The sequence below is a fragment of the Camponotus floridanus genome, unplaced genomic scaffold (assembly GCF_003227725.1).
Source record: "Camponotus floridanus strain SB8 unplaced genomic scaffold, Cflo_v7.5 scaffold96, whole genome shotgun sequence".
In the NCBI taxonomy this organism is placed as follows: domain Eukaryota; kingdom Metazoa; phylum Arthropoda; class Insecta; order Hymenoptera; family Formicidae; genus Camponotus; species Camponotus floridanus.
Genome location: NW_020229867.1, coordinates 74,018 through 96,204, shown reverse-complemented (window position 1 = coordinate 96,204; position 22,187 = coordinate 74,018). Strand labels below are relative to the sequence as shown.

Genomic DNA, 22,187 nt, shown 5'->3' with positions numbered 1-22,187 from the left:
CTCCGCGCCCGAACTGAAAAATTATAATAATCACTTTAGAAATTAATGGGCACCTCGGATGACCGGGAATCTGCGCGGCGCGCGATCAAAAGGGATTCACACCGGTTTGGTGGGAAAGGGAGGGGGGGTGAATGGGCGGAGCGTGCAAATGGCGGTGCTATCCGGAATGCGCCAATCGTCGAACAGCACCGGAAGCATCGAATAGCGGATCGCCACGCCTACCGCGTGTGACGTCACGTGATTGTCTTGCGCGAAGCGAAGACACGACCCGCATTTACTCCCGGCATTTACGGCTGGCCAGTCATCACTCTGACGGCGTATCTACTGCCGTCTGTCACGCGATCGCTTTTTCTCCTTCATCTTAAGCGCGCCTTTTTCTTCCTCCTCATCTCTGTCTCTCTCTCTCTCTCTCTCTTTTTTTCTGTCTTTTTCTTTCTCTTCTCATTAGTCTATCGTGCTTTTGGTAATTTCATTCTAAGAACGCAAAAATCTAAAAAAAAAGTATAGTGTATACGCGTGGGATCGACGGAGGTGGAGAGGGAGGAGACGTTGTTCGATCCACGAATCGATTTCGGGGGGTGGAGTCAACAGCGTTCGATCTACGATGTTTCGCTAATTAGAAGAGTGCATATTTCTCGATCTTGTCGAGCAGTACAAGAAAAAAAAAGCATGATCCACGATTGATCGCGAAGACACACTAGTCACGGATAGAACTGCGAGACGAAAAGATCGCTTTTTAGCGGGAAAAAGTGTTTAAGTGTTAGTGCGTTTATGAATGGATATCGAAAAATAATATTGTGATTATTGTGAGATCAACGCGTAGTGTTGGAAAGTGAATTGATAAAGCAGAATAGAAACATCGTCAAAAAACGAGTAAGGTCACTCCTTTCCGACTCGAATTCTCTCTTCTTGCGAAGAGGTATCTTTTTAATTAATACACATCAACGACTTCGTATATAATATTGCTTCGTATCTACTACAATCTATCTTGACTTTGCTTCATTGTGGGATTCCGGTAGAGTGAATTAATCTTTCACTCGACTTGCGAAAGGCAAGTTGTTACAACGCCATTATCTCCTTCCGAGAGGAGGACCCCTCGTCGAGTCATTTAATCTATTGCCGTCCAAGCCTGCGCAACCCCGTTTGCATGCTTCTTAGACAGATATCACAAATAAAGGGATTTTTTTTATAATCACGAAAATCTGGCATTCGAAGCAAAATCAAAGGATTATGCGAGCATAATTAATAATAAAATTTAAACGAACAAGAAGCTAAGAAGCTAAACACATACATTGATAAATCAGGATTTCCCTCGGTGAATTTATTTTAGAGTATCCGAATCTCTCTTCAGTGATAAAATTCAGAGCAATCTCATCGAACTTGGGATCTTGAGTTTGCGCCTCACGTGGCGTTTCCGATCCGCACATCGTGTCATCCTTCTCTTCAGCGGAGTATTCGATAAAAAAAAAGTGGTCTCAACGCAACAAACGATAGTCACGCGTTGCTCGGGTGGAGGCGGAAGTGGCGGCGGCGACGGTGGAGGCGGTGGCGGCGACGGCGACGGTGGTGGCAGCGGTGGCGGTGGCCAGGAGACGCTCGCGTATGCGACCGCGTCTGACGCGGTAGAGGAAGTGGAAGTAGAGGTCGACGAGGTTAAGATGGAAGCCGAGGACCATCTAGCGAGAGAGTACGTGCAGGAGTTTGTTCTCGATCATCTGGATCCCGCCGACGTCAAACGAGAAGTGAGTGTTCTGAACGTTTCTGAAAATATCTTCATGATCACCCGCACCCCGTGAAATTGCTTCGATTTAAGAGGGTAGGAAAATATTTTGATTCGATTGCATATAAATTTGATATGCGCGAAGGATAGATCTCAATTTATTTCTTCTCACAGTTTAGGATAGAGACAAGTGGTAGGAAAAAAAATTGAATGTGTTTAATGACGCCTAACTTTCTATGTGACGTTATTCTTTTTTTGCAAGTATTATATTTGTAAAAGGTAATTACACTTTTTTCAAATTATTTTATGATTATTTTGAATTATATGATACGTTTCATATATAGAAATGAATATTTCAATATTCTATGTAAAAAAGTATTTTTTTTAAATAAGATGATATAATATATCTGCAATGTTTAATTGACACCTGTTTTAAATGTTTATAAACTACATTTTGTTATTAATTAATTTTTCTGTGATTTCATATAATAGCAAAACATTATTATAATCGCAAACTGTTTCATATTTAACATATATTTGCAAAGAATAATGAAGTTTGAAAATGATAACAATCTTATCTTTTTTAACGTATTAAAAACGAAAGTATTAGTTTTAAAACTAAATTTTAATTTATGCATTTGTGTATATAACACCATTTCAATTAAGAAATTATACATCTTTAAATTAATTATAATTATGTTACATATAGAAAATATAATTTATTTTTGTTTCTGGTTTATTTTTTCTCATAATTTTCTATAAAAAACATTTGTAATTTAAAAAAAAATTTCTAAGTTTGAAATGCAGATTAATAATTTAATTTAAAAGTAAATAATTTAATTTTCATAATTATAATAATATGTAAAATAACATGTAAATACAATATAAATATATATAAAATAATGTAAATATATAATGTAAAATTCTTTTGTTTTATATCTCACTATTTATACATATAGAATACAATTAGTATTATATACATAAAATTATTATTAAATTAATATTAATTTGAATAATAGGTTACATTCACGGAAATATAATAATTTAGAAGGTATTAAAATAAAAATTAGATTACATCAGAAAAATAAAAAGCTTTTAAGTAATTAAACTTTACATATATGCAAACAAAAATAATAAAATACAATTATCTTATTCTTTTATTAAATCTCGATCGGATTTTATTTTAATAGATTTATAATTTTAAGATATTTTTCGCATTAAAAATTGAAAAAAGTTTGCGACAAACAATAATTTTCTTCGACGTTTTCTCTAAAAAAAATTCTAATTTTAAGGTAAATAAAAAAATTTGTAAATGAAATATAGTCCTCCCCCGTCAGATAGAACATTTTATATAATCTCACTACTCGGACAAGAGAGAAAGTATTTTATATTATATTATCATTCAGACATGCAGCACGTGCCGCATATAAACGAAATATAATCCGTTATAATTATGTAAACCAATTATGTATATCACGGTTTTGCAAATAAGATCGACATGTGAGTATTTTTTCATGAAAGAGTGTAGTCAAAAACGTAATGATTTATATGATATTGTTACATTGACATTTCTATTATAATATTTTACGAAAATATGAACTGTATATGATGAAGATATAAATCTACTTATTCGTTAATGATAATTTTATATATAATGTGATAATCTCTCTCTTGTTTATTTTAGAAAAGATATATGTGATTAAATAAATTTTGTTTTTGATCAAAATACTATGATTAGATCTTAAATAAGAGATCTGTATGATCGAGTGTATGATGTATGATTACATTGTTTGAACAGTTCGAAGTAGAAAGTTCTCTGCAAATAATAGATAGTTCGAAGAGAACCAATAGTTTATTTAATCGAATCGAAGAATTAGTTCGATTAGTTTGGATTTTAAAAGATTTCAATACAATTAATATTTATAAAATATAAACAGTTCCTATTTGTTTTCTATTCATAATACATTTAACTTTGGGTAATATATCATTTAAAGATAATTCGAACTATTTAAATAAATCTTTAAATTCAAGAGATTTTATTTTTTATGTAATTATGATTTATAAGAGTGTTCAGATTTAAATTCGATTAAATACCAAAATTCTATAAAATTTTGTTGTTGTGATATATTTATTTTTTGAATTGTTTTTGCATCAAAGCATATCAAATAAGATGAAGCAAAGAGAATTGTTAAGTAAAAAAAAAGATTCTTTTTTGTTGATTTATAATGTTGATTGCTGCCACAAATCAAAATAAAAAATTTTTCATTCTTGTCTATTGTCATTAATAATATTTTGATTTTTAAATATTATAAACCAATATTGTTTATGTGTTTATATATTTAAATACATTATTGGAACCAATCTTCTCAGTTATGCTATTTATTTTCAAAATCTTTATAAATTATACTAAATAATTTTATTCAAATCTATAGAACAATCATTTAATTTATTTTCGGAAAATTTTCGGAAAATTAAAGATAAGAAATATTTGCATAATTGTATTGGAATGTGATCTACTAATATATATTAATTACTAATATATATTAACGATATTTAGTTCAAATCTATCATCTAAAAACATATATAATGAAAAATCAACTTGCAGTAATCAAAATATAAAAATATAAAGATGTCAAACGAAAACAAAGAAATTTTTGTAAAAAACGAAGTTTTATTTTGATTTTTTCATAAAAAAATAATATTTTGTTTTTTTTATACAAAAGTCCGAAAAATCACAATTTTGATTTTTTGCTCGAATCTAATTATCTAACATCGAGGCATCAATGCATGAATTGTAGGTACGAATGGGTTCGCCGACGGTAATGGTTAACAGCAGCGTGGTGCAGCTTCCGGGACAGGTACAGTCGCATCAGGGTCTGACTCTGGCGCCGCTGACGCCACCCGCGCACGAACTGGAGCAGCCTCATCCGTTGTACGGTCAACCTCACATTCAAATGCAACACGGCGTCCTGGTGAAGGCGCCGCCGGTTGCTACGGCACATCTCACCACGCTGTCGCATCCGGGAACGCCGCCGGATACGCCGCCCGTCTCGGCCTCGCCGCCGCCGCTGCAGCTGCATCGCGGCGACCGGGATCACCGGGATGCGCGCGATCCCCGCGATCGCGGGGGTATACTGCTGCAGCTGCAGCAGCCGCCGGCCACACTGGTCCAAGACGAGATACAAGTGAGCACGGGTGGCATGGGCTGGCTGACTCAGTCTTTGAGGCAGGAACCGCTAGACCTAAGACCTCACTGTCCTCAAGAGCAAACCCCGGAGCCCCATCATGAATCCTGGTCGGCCGCGCCGGCACATCATCATTTCCAAGAGTTGCAGCATTTACAGCGTCCCACCAGGCACACAGGTGAGTATTATTGTAAGGAAATATTTTTGCACTCACTTTTTGCGAAAGATTTTTATGAGAACATTTTTATTTGTAATTGCATAGAAAAGTAAGAAAATTTTTTCTATTAAAGAAATATTAAAAGTTAAAGAAATTCTTGAAAATAATTTTTTTTCAACAATACATATTATTCGTAAAATTCTAACATTAATAAATATCTTGACTTTCAAATCGAATCGTTTACGAATAAATTGATAACTTATTTGTATATTATATTGTATTATCTCACAACAAAGTGTCAAATTGACCGATGTATGTGTAAATTTTAGAAACATATTTATAAAATTTTATTTTGAAAATGTTTATAACTTGAAGAATATGTATTTGAAATAATTTGATAATGAATATTAAAATATTGCTTAATTAAATTTTTGCATACATTTTAGATGCGTATGCAAAACATATCTTTATTTTTATAGCGCTACAATAGCAATGTTTGTAAATATATTTTCACATTTAAAACGTTGGTCATAACAAATAAAACGCTATGTATTACGCTCGTAAATCTCCCGCAACATTCTCATTATTCGCGTTTACGCGCTCAAATAAAAAAACGTTTTTAAAAACATACTAATAATATTTAATTCAGAATTTAGTAAAAAAATATAATAACAGAAATCAAAATAATAATCATAATTTGATCAAAAACTGATTTTTCTTCTGATAATGATGACTTACTCGTTGTTATCAAAATTTTATTTATATTATCAAACATATAATTCATATAATTCAATGATGGAATTTCAGAACTATATTGATTCAAAGAGTGCTGATTTTATTTCTGATATTATTCTTGATTTTTTTATAATTTTTATATTAAATTTTTAGAAAATCTTGAATTTTATTTTTTTACTTAAAATCTCATTTTTTACTGTTTTTCGATATAAGAAAAGTGTGCAGTATTATATACATAAAATAAAGAAGAAATTTAAAATTAAAAAAAAAGAAATCACAAGAATTTAGTAGTATTGCTTGACGGAAAAAAAAACTGCATATCTAACAACTGATTTTTTAAACTAACATCTTGAGCGTGACTTCTCATAGATAACATTTTTATTATTTTCTCCGACGTATTTCTTTATATTCTCTATTATCATTGTCATAGGGGGATACCTAGCGATGTCGAATCATCTGGAGTATTACAGCGGTTCGAGCGCAGGAGGAGGAATGCTTCCTACGAGCGGAAGTGTGATGCAGGGAATGGAAGACAGTATGCAGGGAATACCGATGCAACCGGGCAGACCGTTAAGTGTCTGTTCCGTGAGCTCCTGCGGTGCCAATGGACCCAATCCAGCCCATCGTGTGAGCAATGGCCTGTACTCCAATTGCAGCAGCTCAAATGCTCAGGAGGAACTCATGGACGATGAGCTCCTGATGTCGCTTTCGGTGCGCGAGCTCAACAAACGTCTTCATGGTTGTCCGCGAGAACAGGTAAATGAAATCTCTCGTTCTATTGTTCGCATCATAAATTTCTGTATATTATATTAGACCGCTGATGCTATAAAGCTGATGCATTTTCTGGACGAGTAGAATATATTGAATAAAATGTTCATTATAGATTTTCTATCATATTCATTGCAAGTCCAATTTTTTAATCGCATTCAGACTGTCAATTGAATCCTTTGAAAAAAAATCTGTAATATTTCATAGAAATATATAAGATTCATAGAAATTGATTTATAAATATTTGTTGTATTTAACAATACATAAAAAGTATTAGAAAAATTTAATTTAAAAATAAGAGAAAAGGATTATACTAAATAAATTTTATAAATCTTTCTTTAGAATATTTATTTGGGCAGTCAAATATACTATACGTATATATCTTATTTTTCTACGTGCGTATATACACGTTTGATTTTTTCACAGTATCAGTTTTTTTTTAATGTACGTTTACTATTTCATTATCAAGAGACGACATATCGAATTTTATGATACCTGGTATAACATTCTACCCATCTAGAAAATGGCTGCCCTTGTATCATATTTCACCACATGACACTTAGCCATGTTAGTGGTTTTTAGTATGATACATAAAAGTAAGTAACCCGCACACGAGAAGATGCATCATAACATATATACATATATCTTCAAATAAAAAATTAAAATCGGTGTAATATCGTAGAATAAACAAATCTTAATCTGAAAAAAATATGTAACAATGGTTTATTAAAATTTACTGTGTGAAATTGATATAATTTCACTAGTAAGTTAAATTTTCTATATTTTGTCTTTTTATATCTCGACAAAATTCAATTGATTTAACTTGGCGGATTCATCAAATTTTATCAACTCTTTATAAGATAATTTTTATGATCATTACAAAGGAAAAAAACTTCATATAAATATAGATCTGATTCCACTTGTTTGTACAATTTAATGAATCGTTGCAAGTAAATTAATAGAATCGTAATAAAACGATAGGACAGTATTTTTTTGCTCCGTTACAATAACTTTTAAATTTATAATTTATAATAGAATATATCACATAAAGCATGCTAATGTTAAAAATGTAAACGCGTGTGGTTTACATATAAATTGCATTGAAATGAAAAATAAAAATAATTTCATACAACATAAAATATTACAGCAACATTGTCGCAATGTTATTACAATATTCTGTACTGAGAAGTTTATAAAAAACTCTGATTTAAAGTGAATTGAGAAGGCATATCAATTAAATGATATTATACATGTATAATAATACATAATATATTATACATGTATAATAATATTTGTATATGTAAGTAATTGAGATTACTGGCAATCGACTGTTGACAAAATAATATAAACAAATGAAGCATGGTAATCGGATTTATTTAGGCAAAAGAATCCGCTAAAATAATTTTATTTTTAAATTGTTTATATTCAGTATTAATATTTAGCAATAATTTCGAAAACTTACTGAAAAGATCGTTCGGAAATCTTGTAATAAAGAAATCACTATATTAAGTCCGCCATTTTAAATTTTATGAGTATCACATAAAAATCCCATGGTCCTATCAGTTTCAAAATTTTAAAACGATTTATTCGCATTCAAAAATTCTCAAAGTTTAAACTATTAATTTATTTTATGATTCTATATGTTGTATGTCTATGCTTTATATATTAGATTAAAGATGCATATATGTAAAGTTACACACATATTATTAAAAAGTTTATAAGAATAAAAATAACTGTTCTCCTCAATATTATATAAATTTTTAAAAAATCTTAGATACAAAACCGTAAACTGCAAATAAACCATTAAATAATATAAACGTGAATTAAACTAAAGAAACAGCGCAAAAAAGTAAGTTGTTAATAAAAAAATCTAATCTTGCGTTTTCTTGAGTTTTATCACAGTTTATTTTTTAATAAGAAACAAATAAACATAAACGTTATTGCTATTTGTCAATATCATTTCTGTAACTCAAAAAATTACATCGGTTTTAATTTTTGTTATAAAAATCTATCATAAATATCTACCGCTCTAAATTGTAACGTATTCATTTAATTTTATAAATTTATATCTAACAATATGCGAAGGTTGTGCGATTGAAGCAGAAGCGGCGGACACTGAAGAATCGCGGTTACGCTCAAAATTGTCGGAGTAAACGGTTGCAACAACGTCAGGACCTCGAGACAACTAATAGGAATTTGCAAAATGAGCTTCAGCGTACAAAGATCGATGTGGCGCGACTTCAACAAGAACGCGATCTTTACAAGCAAAGATACGAGATGTTAAGGGCGCGACAAAATCACCATCATAATCACAATCATAGCCATCATCAACAGCAGACATTGCAGCAACAGCAGCAGCAGCAACAGCAGCAACATCAAACTCAAAATCAACCATCGCATCCGCAGCAGCAACAGCAGCAGCATCAACCAGCACCCGCGAGTCCCGAAGTTTATCTGTGACATCGACAGCGCCGAGGAGGCGCTTGTTGGACTTGAAGTCATTTGTTACGTCAATGGATTCTTCCATTGGTGAGTAAAAACATTTCATAAGTCACCAATAAAAACAAACCATACATCGCAATGCGATGTAACGTTTGCATAATTTAGGGGAATAAAAATATTTCACATTTAAATAGTGTTATACTTTATATATTATATATATAATTTATCTCTATATAAAGTTATGATATATATTTTATAAGTTATGTATTATTTATAAGTTATATATTTTATAAGTTATAAGTGGTGATATATATTTTATTTAAATATATATGAAAAATTTTATATTTTTGTTTTAGTGATAAAATTTAATTATAATCTCTTCTGGAAAAACGGATAAGATATATGTATATGTTCAAAAATTACTGTACAAAAGAGAGGAACTTCTTGAAATAAGACAATTTTCTTTTGCAATTCTAACTTGATAAATAGTCGAGTATATATAAATTAATATTATTGATGAGATGTTTCTCTCTCGTAAGCTTCATTTAGACGATCTATACATAATTCCCGACAAAATTTACAAGACAGAATTATATTTATAATTCTTATGTGTCATATAATAGAAAGAAATTTTTGAACATATAATTCAAAAAACAAACTTATACGTACAAATCAAATTATATCAAAACACACATATACATTAAAACATGTAACATACAAAATTATAAACTATAGAACTTTATGGTAAATTTCATCGTGAATTAGAAATCATCTAAAAAAACCTTTATATTAGTGTTTTAAAAACAGCATGAGTATGTGATTAAGCGTGTATCGACATATTTGAAAAATGGTTCAAATAACCAATATGTTGAAAAAGTTATTGTACAGAAAAGTATTGTTTTATTATATATTTTATTACATATTTTTATTATACATATTAAATTTTATTTGTTTATATATTATATTTTATTACATATTTTGCTTCATTTGATTACATCTTATACTTTATATTTTATTGTATAATGTACTTTATATTTTATTACAAAAAAGCAATAAATTTTAAATCTGTAATGTTTTACATTTTAATTTATAATCGGAAACTCTAAAGAGTATTAAGTTTAACATAATTTCTAATTATTAAATAATTAACTAATTAATTAATATTTTGCTACACAAAAATAAATAAAAAAACAAATTAAAATAAAAAGATAACTTTGGGAAAAGATTAAACTTAAAAATTTTTTTATTTTAGCCTATTTCTTTAATAAAGCGATAATGGTAGAGAATTCTATCAACTAAAAGTGAAAAATGTATGTATACCACATAATTTGATTCTTTCGGAAAACTCTTTATTTTTAGTATAATTTAGAATTCAAAATTATTATTATTATTTTAATATTTTCATAAAGGAAAAATAAATTCGAAAAGTGAAAAAAGGATAATTTGATATCAAGAAAATAAGATAAAGAGACTTTTATTTCCACAAATATATATCTTATTCTTAACACGCAACCGAAACTTTAAAATAATTAATATCTAAAAAAAACAATATTATCTAACAAAGAGTATTTTTTGAAGAATTAGAAAAGGAATATATACATATATACATATTATATATATATTAAAAATATATACACATACATATATATGTACTAAAATGTATTACAAGTTTGGCAAAGTCTAATCGAAATTGCTATCATAGCGGCAAATAAATCTTTCGATTGCATAAACGGTCGACTGGTTTCACTACTTGGAAACACGAGCACGATTTCATGAACGAACCGGTGGCGCGAATCCGCCGGTCTTTCCCGCTTCCCTCGCTTTATTTGCAACGCCATTTCTGCTGACATCGCTGTTCGGCGATGAAACCATCGAGATGGAACGTCGGTAAACAATACGTTCACCTCTTTCACAGTCTCGAAACTCGCAGTCTAGCTGAAAGCGAAAGAGAGAACCGGAGCTGCCAAGAACGCCCTACAAATATACAGAGCATTCTAGGCATCACGCATCTCTTCTGGATTGCCGACATACTAAAGAGCTAGCCATTTTATTTTAACAGAGACATCCATTTATGTAAAAATAAATAAATGAAAGAAAAACTCACTTCTTTTTAATAAAATAAAAAAAGTAAAATGGCTTTTGATATCTATTGATATAAGAAGTCTGATAGAAACTCTCTTTCTTATTATTTCGATTCTTTTTTCAAGAGAATTGCATATTTAATTATAGAAATCATTATCGTATTAACTCAATTTTTATTAAAGAAACATGAGCAAAGAATAAGATATCAAAACAAATAAAGTCATGCCGTGCAAATATGAGTAAATGTAAGTGTTCAATTTTTAAACACAAAGATGGATGAAGTTCTAATGAGGCTTTAACAGACTTGTCCACAAGGGTCGTTTGACAATGGATCGTTTTCGACCCTCGATGATCCCTTGAGCAGATGTAACATGTCGTCGCATCCGTCAAGTTGATGGATTGATTAATCGTTCGTTTCAATAGATTTATATTACTTTTGCATCTTGTTACGATTGACCTTCGCTTAATTAAACTGTACATCAAAATTTTTGAAAATGCTTATATTATTTAATTTTTCATATTATACGATTTAAATTCAATTAGTATAATTTAATTTTAATAACAAAAAATTTCTATAAATGAAAATTTTATATTTTTTATTATATCATACACTATAGAATATTGAAAAAAAAGAAGTTATAGAATAGATAATACTTATTAATGAAACTTTGTTATATCATTTCATCACGGAATGGAATGCATGCGTGCAGTTGAAAGGAGGACACCTTTTATAAACATTTAAAGGGAATACATACATAAGATAATTATTTGTTTTTATATCGTATGTGATAAAAAATAAACCACGACATAATTTTCAGTTAGATGCATAATAATTTTTATGAAAATTGTTCGAATTATGTTATATTTTATTACAACTTATCGTAAAAGTTATTAAAATTATTTGCGAAAAAAGATAAGAATATAAAACTTTAGTTTTTTGATTATATTAATAAAAAAATATTTAAAATAAAATTACATTAAATAAATAATGGCTAGCCATCGGTCTATGAGTGATAGGCAAGATAGCCAATGATGTCGCGTGTGGTGTGTAGAGGTGTCATCGATATATCGACGCCGAAAACAGGTGGGAATGACGAAAGAGAAGCTTCGAGAATGAGCTGGAGATGGGAACTTCATTGTCAGGTCACGCCGACAACGTGGCCTATCTCTATCTTCTACAACGATCCCTCCGCTTTGGGAGCTTCCTCTCTTCCATAGACGATCTACCCCCTTCACTTTCCAGCGTTCTTCGCAAATATACATTTGGGTATATAGTAAGAAAGAAAGGCGAATAAAATATTTCAAAATTTGAATAAATTCGATTAATTATTGATAAAAATAAATTATTTACTATTGGATTACTGTAAACATGATTTGAGTAATATATTAATATATATATATATATATATATATATATATATATATTAATATAATATATTAATATACAAAAACATATTATTAATTTAAGGAGACATTTTATTATAACGGAGATCAATAGAATAGTTCGTAATTCATATATTTCAGAATCAAATTTTAAATATTTTATCACTCGAGTTTGAATTAATATTCAAATAATTTCTCTTTCTATTCAAATTTATTTCAGGCAATATATCGCGTAAAAGTTATTAGCGATATATTAGCGTAATATCAGATGTGAATAAAACGTAAATAAAAGTTGATTCGATCAAACAGATTGACTATTGCTTTTATTTGAATACTTTTCTTTAAACCGTTTAAACAAAATTCGTTCAGAATCTTTTATCTAAATCCTCTATTCTAATCTTTATCGGTAAAGCATGAGAATCAATTGGTAGCATTCATTCCGTCCGGCAGCTTTAAGTTGGTGACGTCACGTTTACTCTCACTGCGTATAAAAGGTGGAGAAAGGAAAGATTTGGCGACGCCAGCATCTTTCACTTCTGATGACGATGTGGGTTTGCGGTGGTTGATGACGCGGCACCGTAGGTTATATCCGTACCTATATAGAGACACTAACACATACACAATCGGGGTATATACATATGTACACCGACGGGGTCCAGCGTTTGTCGAATGAACGAAATCTGCAGATACGGAAGTAAGAAAATCGCAAGAAGATGGCCACCTTGACCCAGTCTTGCTCACTCGGTTGAATAATCGCGCGCGCGCGTGCATGGGAGAAGCAAAATACTATATTAACATAAGTGCTTAGAGACGTAAATAGAAAAAAAGACAAAATGTATTTTCTGCTCATAAAATACAGTTTATTGTGAAAAACAAACAAACCTTATTCTTTTTTCAAAATTTCACTTTATTTCTTTCAATAGTTTATTATTTTGATCATTACAAGTTAATTTTATGTCTGCATGATATTTTAAGTGATAGATTTGAACTATCATCACTATTTTAAATTAGATCGCATTCCACTTGGTTATAGTTATATATTTGCTATTTTTAATTAGATAAATTACTCAAAAACCAATCAAAAGATTGAACTTGAATGAATTGTTTTCATTACAAATAAACATAGTTTGTAACTTTCAGAAATGAAAAAAATCATTGATAATTGCTAAACTTTTTAATTCTCATTATATATATTTGATTATAACTATAATTAAAATTTGAAAATAATATACTTTATATTAATTATATATTTTATTATTATATTTTTTCCTGATATCTTCTTGATTATAATTTTAAATTAAAATTAAAATTAAATTAAATTAAAATTAAAATTATGAAAGATTTTCTATATTATTTAATGATTAGAATTATTGGATGGAAATTATTGATTTAAAACATTGGCAGATAGCACATTATTCGTGAAAGAAGTAATACAATCGCAATGTTTCTAGTTTAACGACTCTGAAGAAGCCACCCTGACCCAGTCGGATAATCAGTTCGTCAAAAGAGATCGATAGTCGCTAATCTGATCAAATTACTTTGTTTTTTCTTCCATTGCATACACATTTTTAGGGTCAACAAGTTCAGCGCAGTTTAAGCTGCAAATTATTGACAAATTAATTATCAATTCTCGTGCGAATTATAATTTAACTAAAACATGCGTAACTAATTATTAAATATTTAAGAAAAGCATAATATTATTTTTAATAAAAAATGATAATTCTCTTTTTCTTTTATTATGCGGAAATCCTAATATAAAAATACAATCCATTTTTTTTCATTTTTCCCTATCAATCTCCTGTTTTGAAGTTAATATTTTCCTATTTCCAGAATATAAATAAAGAAAATAAAGTTTTGATCATATCATTTTTTATTCGCGTCTGTAAAAAAAATAATAATAAATAAATATAAGAGTTAGTATTATGTGTACGTAGATATAGATTAAAAATTCTGTTATCAATTATTAGAAATAATTTTATATAAGAGAATCCTTATTATATAAACAATTATTTACAACATATTATTTTAAACTTTTATATTTTTCTAAAAGATTTAAAATAACATAATAATATAAATAATTATTATTTAATTTAATATATAAAAAAATCTTAAATAATTTGTTCGTATTTATGAAATCACACAAAGGAAAGTATTTTATTCTCCTAAATTATGTAAATTTTATATTTGTGTATTTCTAAAAATTGACAATCATTAAATTACACCTTATTTGTTTATACATCTTGATTACGTGAGCAGTTTTTCAGGTATCACTCAGAAGGCATGCAGGACGTAAGGCGGTAGAACTTCAGCTTCCCTTTCATCGATTTCTTCTATTCTTCGTCATCGTGTCACTATACATCGAACCTTATGGCCGTCTATTGGCTGTGAGGGGATGCGGCTAGTTCCTTCCTAGGCGTGTACTGACTGGTGATTTAGTGAGATCCGATCAGTTGGACCATAAATATCAGGTGTTTTTTTGCTCGCATACAAACACACACACACATACACATACGCATATACTATTTCTTCTTCGAATAGAATAAAGCGTCTGACCAGGGGGTAGTTAAGGGGACGGCATTCGTCTTCTCGTTAGTGTGTTCACCACTTTCTTCTCTCGAATTTCTTTCAATATTCGAAATGAGACTCTAAAACACATTTTATATTTGTCTATTTAGTGTACGTAAAGAAATTGTGCGACATAAAAATTTTCTTAAATTTTTATTTATATTTTTTATTCTTTTAAATATTTTTTACAATCAAGTTGTCTCGCTACGAATCTTTTCAAGTAAGAACGTTTCGCGACATTCTTTTTCTCGAAAAAAAGTCTACAAAAATATATTAAATTAAGAAAAAGAAAAAGAGAGAGAGAGAATAGATAAATTAGAAGAATTTAAAAAAGTCTACCTTATTAAAATATCTCAAAGTTGTGCATCCTTTTATTGAGATTCAAATAAAGTCAGATTCTTAGGAGAAACCGCACAGAGTAGGTTGACGTCTTAATTTCAGCAATCTCTAAACGCGGTTATTTACTAATTATAGTTACCGTTGCGTACGAGAGGAATCTACGAGCGATCCGTTGGAAAGCTTAACTGCACTTTTATAGCGCTTCTCGACTTTAAACGGATAATTTTTATCCGCTAAGCTGCCGCCGCCCGGCGTCATCGCGCGTTCCACCCTTCCAATGCCGCCCTCGTCGTTCCAGGCGACCCCTCGTAAAATTAAGTCAAATAGTCACGGGGTGCTGAGCTGCCACTCGCTTTTTCGCGTTCACTGTTCCCGTTAAGAGGAACGCTCGAGCGACACTGGTCGCTTTCGCAAACGGCGGAAAGGGACAGTTTGTGAGTCGTTCGTGACACAACGATGATGACGTCTCCGCGAATGTCATCAAAAAGCGACGCAGAAACTATAGGGACCTTTGTCATAAACATTATAAGTGTTTCTTGTTTCTTCCTCTCCAGTTTAAAGATAATTTCTGTGTTAATAATTGCAATATTGAAAGAGAATAACAAAGAAAAAAATCGACTTTCGTATTTATTTATTGTATATGTTGATATTTTACGAAGAAAAATATATATGATACATAAAATTGCATTTCTTGTATATAATTTGTCGCACATTATGTTAGAAAAAGTCTGTAAAATTATTTAATCTTCCTTAACATATACAATAATTAGAGATGTAAATAAAAAAAACAAAATATTTTTTCTCTAAAATATGATTTTTTGTGAAAAAGACAACAGCTTCTTCGTTTTTTTCAAAATTTTGTTTTCTTTTAAGACATTTAACATTTTCATATTTTGATTATATTTATTGCAAATTTATTTTTCATTATGTTTTATTTTTTTAAATAGATTTGAAACAAACCACTATTATTTTAATTGTACATTGTATTCCAATTGGCTATTATGTAATTACTATTTTTAATTAGATAAATTCTCCAATATAATACTACAAAGTATTGAAGCAACTTTACGAATGTGTCAAATTTACGATTTTTTCTTCATTTTATTGAATATTGTCAAATAAAAATAATACCTACATAAATGTGTTACTATTTTCTTACATATACATATGCTTATATGTATGCAAATCGTTATCATTATATTGTACAATATGTTTATCATTATGTCGTACAATATATCATACACGCATACAATTAGGATTATTTATCTTATGATCAGTAGTAGACTATAAGGTAAGAGAGATAATGGCTGTCGCCGCGTATAAAATACAATATGAACATAATGCGTATAACGATATTCAAAATTTATTTTTCAAAAATGTGATTTTGGAAAGCAATATTAAATATGGATTTGGCAAAAATCTAAATGCTCTTCTCTTTTTGTTTTAATATAAATTTTATTTATAAAATTTAACTAGTAATAGGGAATATATTAAAAAATATATTTTGGAAATATATTTTGGAAAATCTAATTATGTACCGGATGTTGAAGTACATAAAATGCTATAAAACTAGTGCTTGCCTTTTTTTGTCTATTAAATTATTTCTAACCAATTATAATGTTAATTCAAAATTAGATATATCAAATTATATATAAGATATATTTGAGAGAATAATTATGTATTACATATATATCTTTATTTTTAAAAATTGTCTTAACTTTACTTATAATTATTTTTAATATTTGAAAATATTAAAAAAGAAAATTTTTATATTGGTAAAGTTTCTATGTAAACTCGTACAAATTTGTATAACATAATTTACCTTGATATATTAAAGGTACAAATCTATAAATCTTTTGTTTTGCAAAAAGCATCTTGCAGTTATATAGAAGAATATTTCTTATCAAATAAATAAAAACAAATGTAAGAGAATAGAAATCTTTTCTTCTTGTATAAAAATATTTTTAAACTTTATAAGCTTCTCTTTTTCTCCATATTACATTTATACAAATTGTTTGTATGGGATTCCAATCATTGATGAATTTAGGAAAAGGCTTGTCAGAAAAGAAAAAAATTATAAATTATAAAAATTATAAAGATTATTCTTTGAATGTTTCATTGAACATATTGTGAATATAGCATGTTAAGAATCGTGATTTCTAAGTAAAAAAAAAGTTATGAACATGTAACTTTTTTTTAGTAATTATTAATTAAAATAAAATTGTTTATTATTTAAAATTAGATCAGAAAAGATTACTTCATATTATTATTTTCTAATTTAATGAATGTAATAATAACAAATGTCACATAGGATAATAAAATTTGTAATAAAATGTAATTCATCGTTTATATTAAAGTTCAATTAATTACAAATTAAACGTGATTAATTAAAAATTAAGATTATTTATTTAAAAAATAAATTCTTATAATAAATCAATATAACTTCTTTTTAAATTTTAATTTTTCAAGAAATCTAAATTCTGCATATAAAACGTAAACACACATTCCAGATTATTGTTATTCTAATTATTTATCTTTAACTCTACTTTTCACATAGCACTGTTTGATTAATATTACTATCATAAAATAAAATACATGTTAAAGTGCTTTGAATACATGCTCACGAAAATTGAATACGAGCATCGAAATCGTCTTGAATCTCTGGTTCGCGACATTGAGTTATAGAAAGGTTCGTGGGGACACAACGCGAAAACTCTTTCTCTCTCTCTTTCTTTCTCTCTTTCTCGTTCGGATTAAATTACTTTTATCGTCGTGACGGAAAAGTAGACGGCGATTTAATTCGCGGTCATTCATGCGAGTCGCAATCGGGAAGGCCTGTTCGCTCGTGTGTCTGCCTCGAAGGCAGATTTGATCGCGTTTTCCGGCATTACACCGGTATAATTTTTTCCTTTTTTTCCTTTGCGCACCGGCCGTCAACCGTCAACGTGATTGACGAGTGATATCATTAACGACTTTAAGACACCCTTCTTTTGCGCCCGTCTTACTCCTCCCGTATCACGGTGAGTGCAATCTACTGCGATAATCTTATTAGTGGTTTTATTTCTCATTCCACGGAATCATGTTTAATATGTTTCTTCGAGCATGTCCTGTTCCTGATACTATTTTATGTACCTTAATAACTTGACTTTAGAGGGATAAATAACTATAAAGGAAAAAATTTATATCATTCTTTTGCATCCGAAAATTTTCTTGTTGATATTAAATTCATTTTATTTTTTATTAATTTCTTTCTTTATCTATTCTAAATCCATTGCTGTGTATGTATGTGATAACATCAAGGGTTATTATATGTTTAAAAATAATTTTAACATATTCCTATATAAAGAACACTAGGTTAACAAGAATTAAACATTTAGTTTTGAAGAATGATAGGGGAAAAGATGATAATATGGACCACTGTTTTGTTTTAGACGAAATACTTAATTTTAAATATAACTATTACATCAATAATCATCAATAACGTTAGCAAATATGTCTCTTATCATGTATTATTAATAATTAAGAAAAAAAATAAAAAAACTGTTTAAGGAATATAAAAATTTTTGTTAATATTTTGCAAAATGTGGGTCTTAAAAAGCGAGGTGGTAATATAAAACTGGCATAAAAATAAAAGCAGAAATATATAATTCTGTTATTATGAAAGATTCTACCTTTTATCATTAAAACAATCTTTTCATTGAATTTTCTTTAAAGAATATTATATTTTTTAAAAATTTTAAAATTAAAAATTAAAAATAATTAATTCAAATTACATTCATGAACAGAAATCGTAAATAAAAATCAGGTTCAAATTGTTCAATACATAAGCCTATTTCTATCACATCACACATTCAGACATTACAATAGTTTTAGGAAAATTCCACATGCTATTTTATATTACCACCCTGTTTCATATTCCCAACCTTTCCCCTATATATATATGTGATAATTAATTTTGAAGCAAAACTTGGTGAAGTACAAATTAACGATCATTTTTTTAAATTTAAAATGCATAAATACTCTCTTTTTATACACCTATTCGAAATAAATTTATTAATCAAATCTATAAAAATATGTGTTGTTTGCCAAAATAAAAAAGTTTTACTATATATAAAATAATTTTATAGGAATTATTCTAACAATAAATAATTTTGTCTTATTTAAAATGTATAAATTGATAATAAAATCCTATATGTATTATATATATAACATAAGTGTATATAACGAAATAATATAATTTACTTATTGAAAATTGCAAGATTGCTGCATTGATTGTTTGTGCAATTTATAATTCCTTAAAATATCCTTTATACACATAATTGCGATTTTTACCATTCATCTTAAAATAAAAATTGCTTTAAAATGTGCGAAATAAAGTGGTGTTAATCATGTGCCGATGATGAGATGATGGCCGTAAAAAGGGTACTCGCGCGCGCGCGAGATGATTGCAGCAGCATAGCTTGGGAGAGGGAGAGAGCAGAGAAGGGAGGGAAAGAACGATATATCTATCCAGGGTGCAGGGATATCCGGTTGCGCACATCCCGCACACCTCGTACACCTCTATCAACTTGGCACCCAGTAGCTCCGCCTACTCTCACGATACAACCTTCAACTCCTCGTACATACCTGAGAGAGAGGCGACAATCAGTTATATTACATATTATTATATCTTCCTTATCGAGCTCTTTTCTTTTTCTTTCCATTTTTTATTATTCTGCTGTAATTCCTCCACGATCTTTAGAATTTTTTAAATGGAAGCGCGGATTGTGATGTTAATTATTATATTTATCTCGTAATTAAAAATAAAGAAGATTAATTAAAATTCCTGTTCACGTTCATAGTCACGTTCGCAGTCATATTTATAATGTTACAAATGTAAAAAAATTGTAATTGTTCTTTTCTTACATTATATTTATACAGAAATTTGCTGCAATATTGTTGAAATATTCTAGACTGTATGGATAAGAAAAGAGAAAAACTATATACGATTTTTTTCACTTCTGACATTATAAATATAGATGATGAGTGGGAACAAGAATTTTAACTAATCGATTTTTCTTTATTTTTAATATTACTGCAATGTTTTATGCTGCATGACTACGGCAAATAAATTAATTTCTTCGAACGTTCTCATGTTTTTTTTTTGGGATGGTACAGATAGTATTTAATCGATAGTATTTGATATAATTGCATTGTGGTTTTTATATTTATTCTTTTACCGCAAAAGACTCATACATAAATTAATTCTGTGGGTTATATGATCAACTTGATCTCATGTATGACCCTAAGGTTAAATGTCTCGGCAATGATTTACAGAGGCGGGTAGAGAGAGGGAGATACCTATCGACACTGCATTTATCATCGATATGATATTCACGGCAAACATGCAATGCTTTAGTGCAACAACACGATATATTCTTAACAAAAAACAATTTATACTGCTCTAATGCAATATTAAAATACTTTTAAATAATCAGATTTTATATAGAAGAAAGACAGAGTTTTTGTATGATAATTTATATAAATCAATAATAAAATAAAATTTAAGTCACTGATATAATTTATATAAATTAATAATAAAATTAATTTATATTAATGTTAGATAGTAAAACTAAAACTAAATAACTAATATTATTTTGAGTATTTTTAACATAAACATTTTAAACAATCAACATGTCTCAAAGTCAGTTTAACATTCTAAGAAAAGTTAAAGTGAATCTTCAAGTAATCTTAAATTTTGACATATCAAAATAATCAAATTTACTAAAATCAAATGTTTCTATTACAAATAATTTAAGTTAAAATAATTACTGTTATATATTAACGCCCTCAACATTTCTTACGAGTTATTGTAACTATTTTTTCATGTAATTTTTAATTAATTTGTGTGTTTTTACATTACACTTAAAGTTACAATAACAAAAATAAATATAAAGTATTGTGTCCATTATTTAACATTTTTAGTTTGTCAGTAAGTAACATACAACCAATGATTTATTTTAACTTAAAATTTAGAGTGGACTTTCTGGGACATGTGAAAAATGTTATAATTAACATTTTATTTTTTAATGTGTATATATACTATTTTTAGTTAAACTAAAGTAAACTAAAGTTTATGTATGAATAGGAAAAAAGATTTATTAAAATCTGTAAGGAACTTCTCTGTAAGGACTTTCTCTTTTTAACGCGTGTATGGAGAGGAGACGATGTCCGACAGTCCCCGATTTTCTTCTGCGGAACATCTGCACGGCAATGCGGACGACGAGGCTCTTTAGCATTTTTATGCGAGCTGTGCCACTGACAGTTGATTTTATTATATTGCTAGCTGGCTGCCCATCGTGTGCGCGTCCATTGTCCAGGAGAATTCATAAGTCAAACTTAACGTAAGTGCACTCTGAACGAACAATTTACACGTTGGACTTGTTCTGCCTTATTTCTAGATCGTTTTTTACGGTAGCTATAATAGAATTAATAGTTATTGTAATATTAGAAATAAAAAGTTAGATGTGATATTATCGAATTGGTGAGTGTTAAAATATTAAAAAAATGAAAAATATGTTTAAAATAATGATGATTAATTTAACTCTATCATCTTGAAATTCAAAAATAATAAAAAATCAACTTGCAATAATGAAAATATAAAGATGTTAAATATTAAAAATATACAATATTTTGATAGAAACAAGACTTATTGTTTTCACTAAAAAAAACGTATTTTGAATAGAAAGTCATCCAGCTTATTTTCTCCGAGTTCTTGAGGTTTCGTCAGAAACTGCTCCCACGAAGCTGCACGCGATTAGCATGACAACTG

At 29.0% G+C, this 22,187-nt stretch overlaps 1 protein-coding gene across 3 annotated transcripts; it reads left to right on the top strand.

Moving 5' to 3' along the window:
• The first annotated feature begins 240 nt into the window (after nt 1–240).
• LOC105249437 (circadian locomoter output cycles protein kaput) lies at nt 241–15,061 on the top strand. Of its 3 annotated transcripts, XR_889044.3 has the most exons (5): nt 241–1,742; nt 4,519–5,083; nt 6,228–6,553; nt 8,651–9,094; nt 14,737–15,061. XR_889044.3 is itself a non-coding variant. In XM_011254906.3 (4 exons), the coding sequence occupies exons 1-4, from the start codon at nt 1,659–1,661 to the stop codon at nt 9,023–9,025; spliced, it is 1,350 nt and encodes a 449-aa protein (XP_011253208.1). In that variant the 5' UTR covers nt 241–1,658; the 3' UTR covers nt 9,026–9,191. The 3 variants fall into 3 exon arrangements, 2 of the variants coding, with proteins under 2 accessions (XP_011253208.1, XP_011253209.1); XM_011254906.3 differs by lacking the exon at nt 14,737–15,061 and having other exon boundaries at nt 8,651–9,191; XM_011254907.3 differs by lacking the exon at nt 14,737–15,061 and having other exon boundaries at nt 1,736–1,816; nt 8,651–9,191.
• Nucleotides 15,062–22,187: the final 7,126 nt, after the last annotated feature.

Bases quoted from the DNA above. Each gene is read 5' to 3' on its own strand.
- LOC105249437 (XM_011254906.3), top strand. From the start codon at position 1,659: ATGGAAGCCGAGGACCATCTAGCGAGAGAGTACGTGCAGGAGTTTGTT. The intron at 1,743-4,518 runs GTGAGTGTTCTG...CATGAATTGTAG, and splicing joins CCGCCGACGTCAAACGAGAA to GTACGAATGGGTTCGCCGAC. The intron at 5,084-6,227 runs GTGAGTATTATT...TCATTGTCATAG, and splicing joins GCGTCCCACCAGGCACACAG to GGGGATACCTAGCGATGTCG.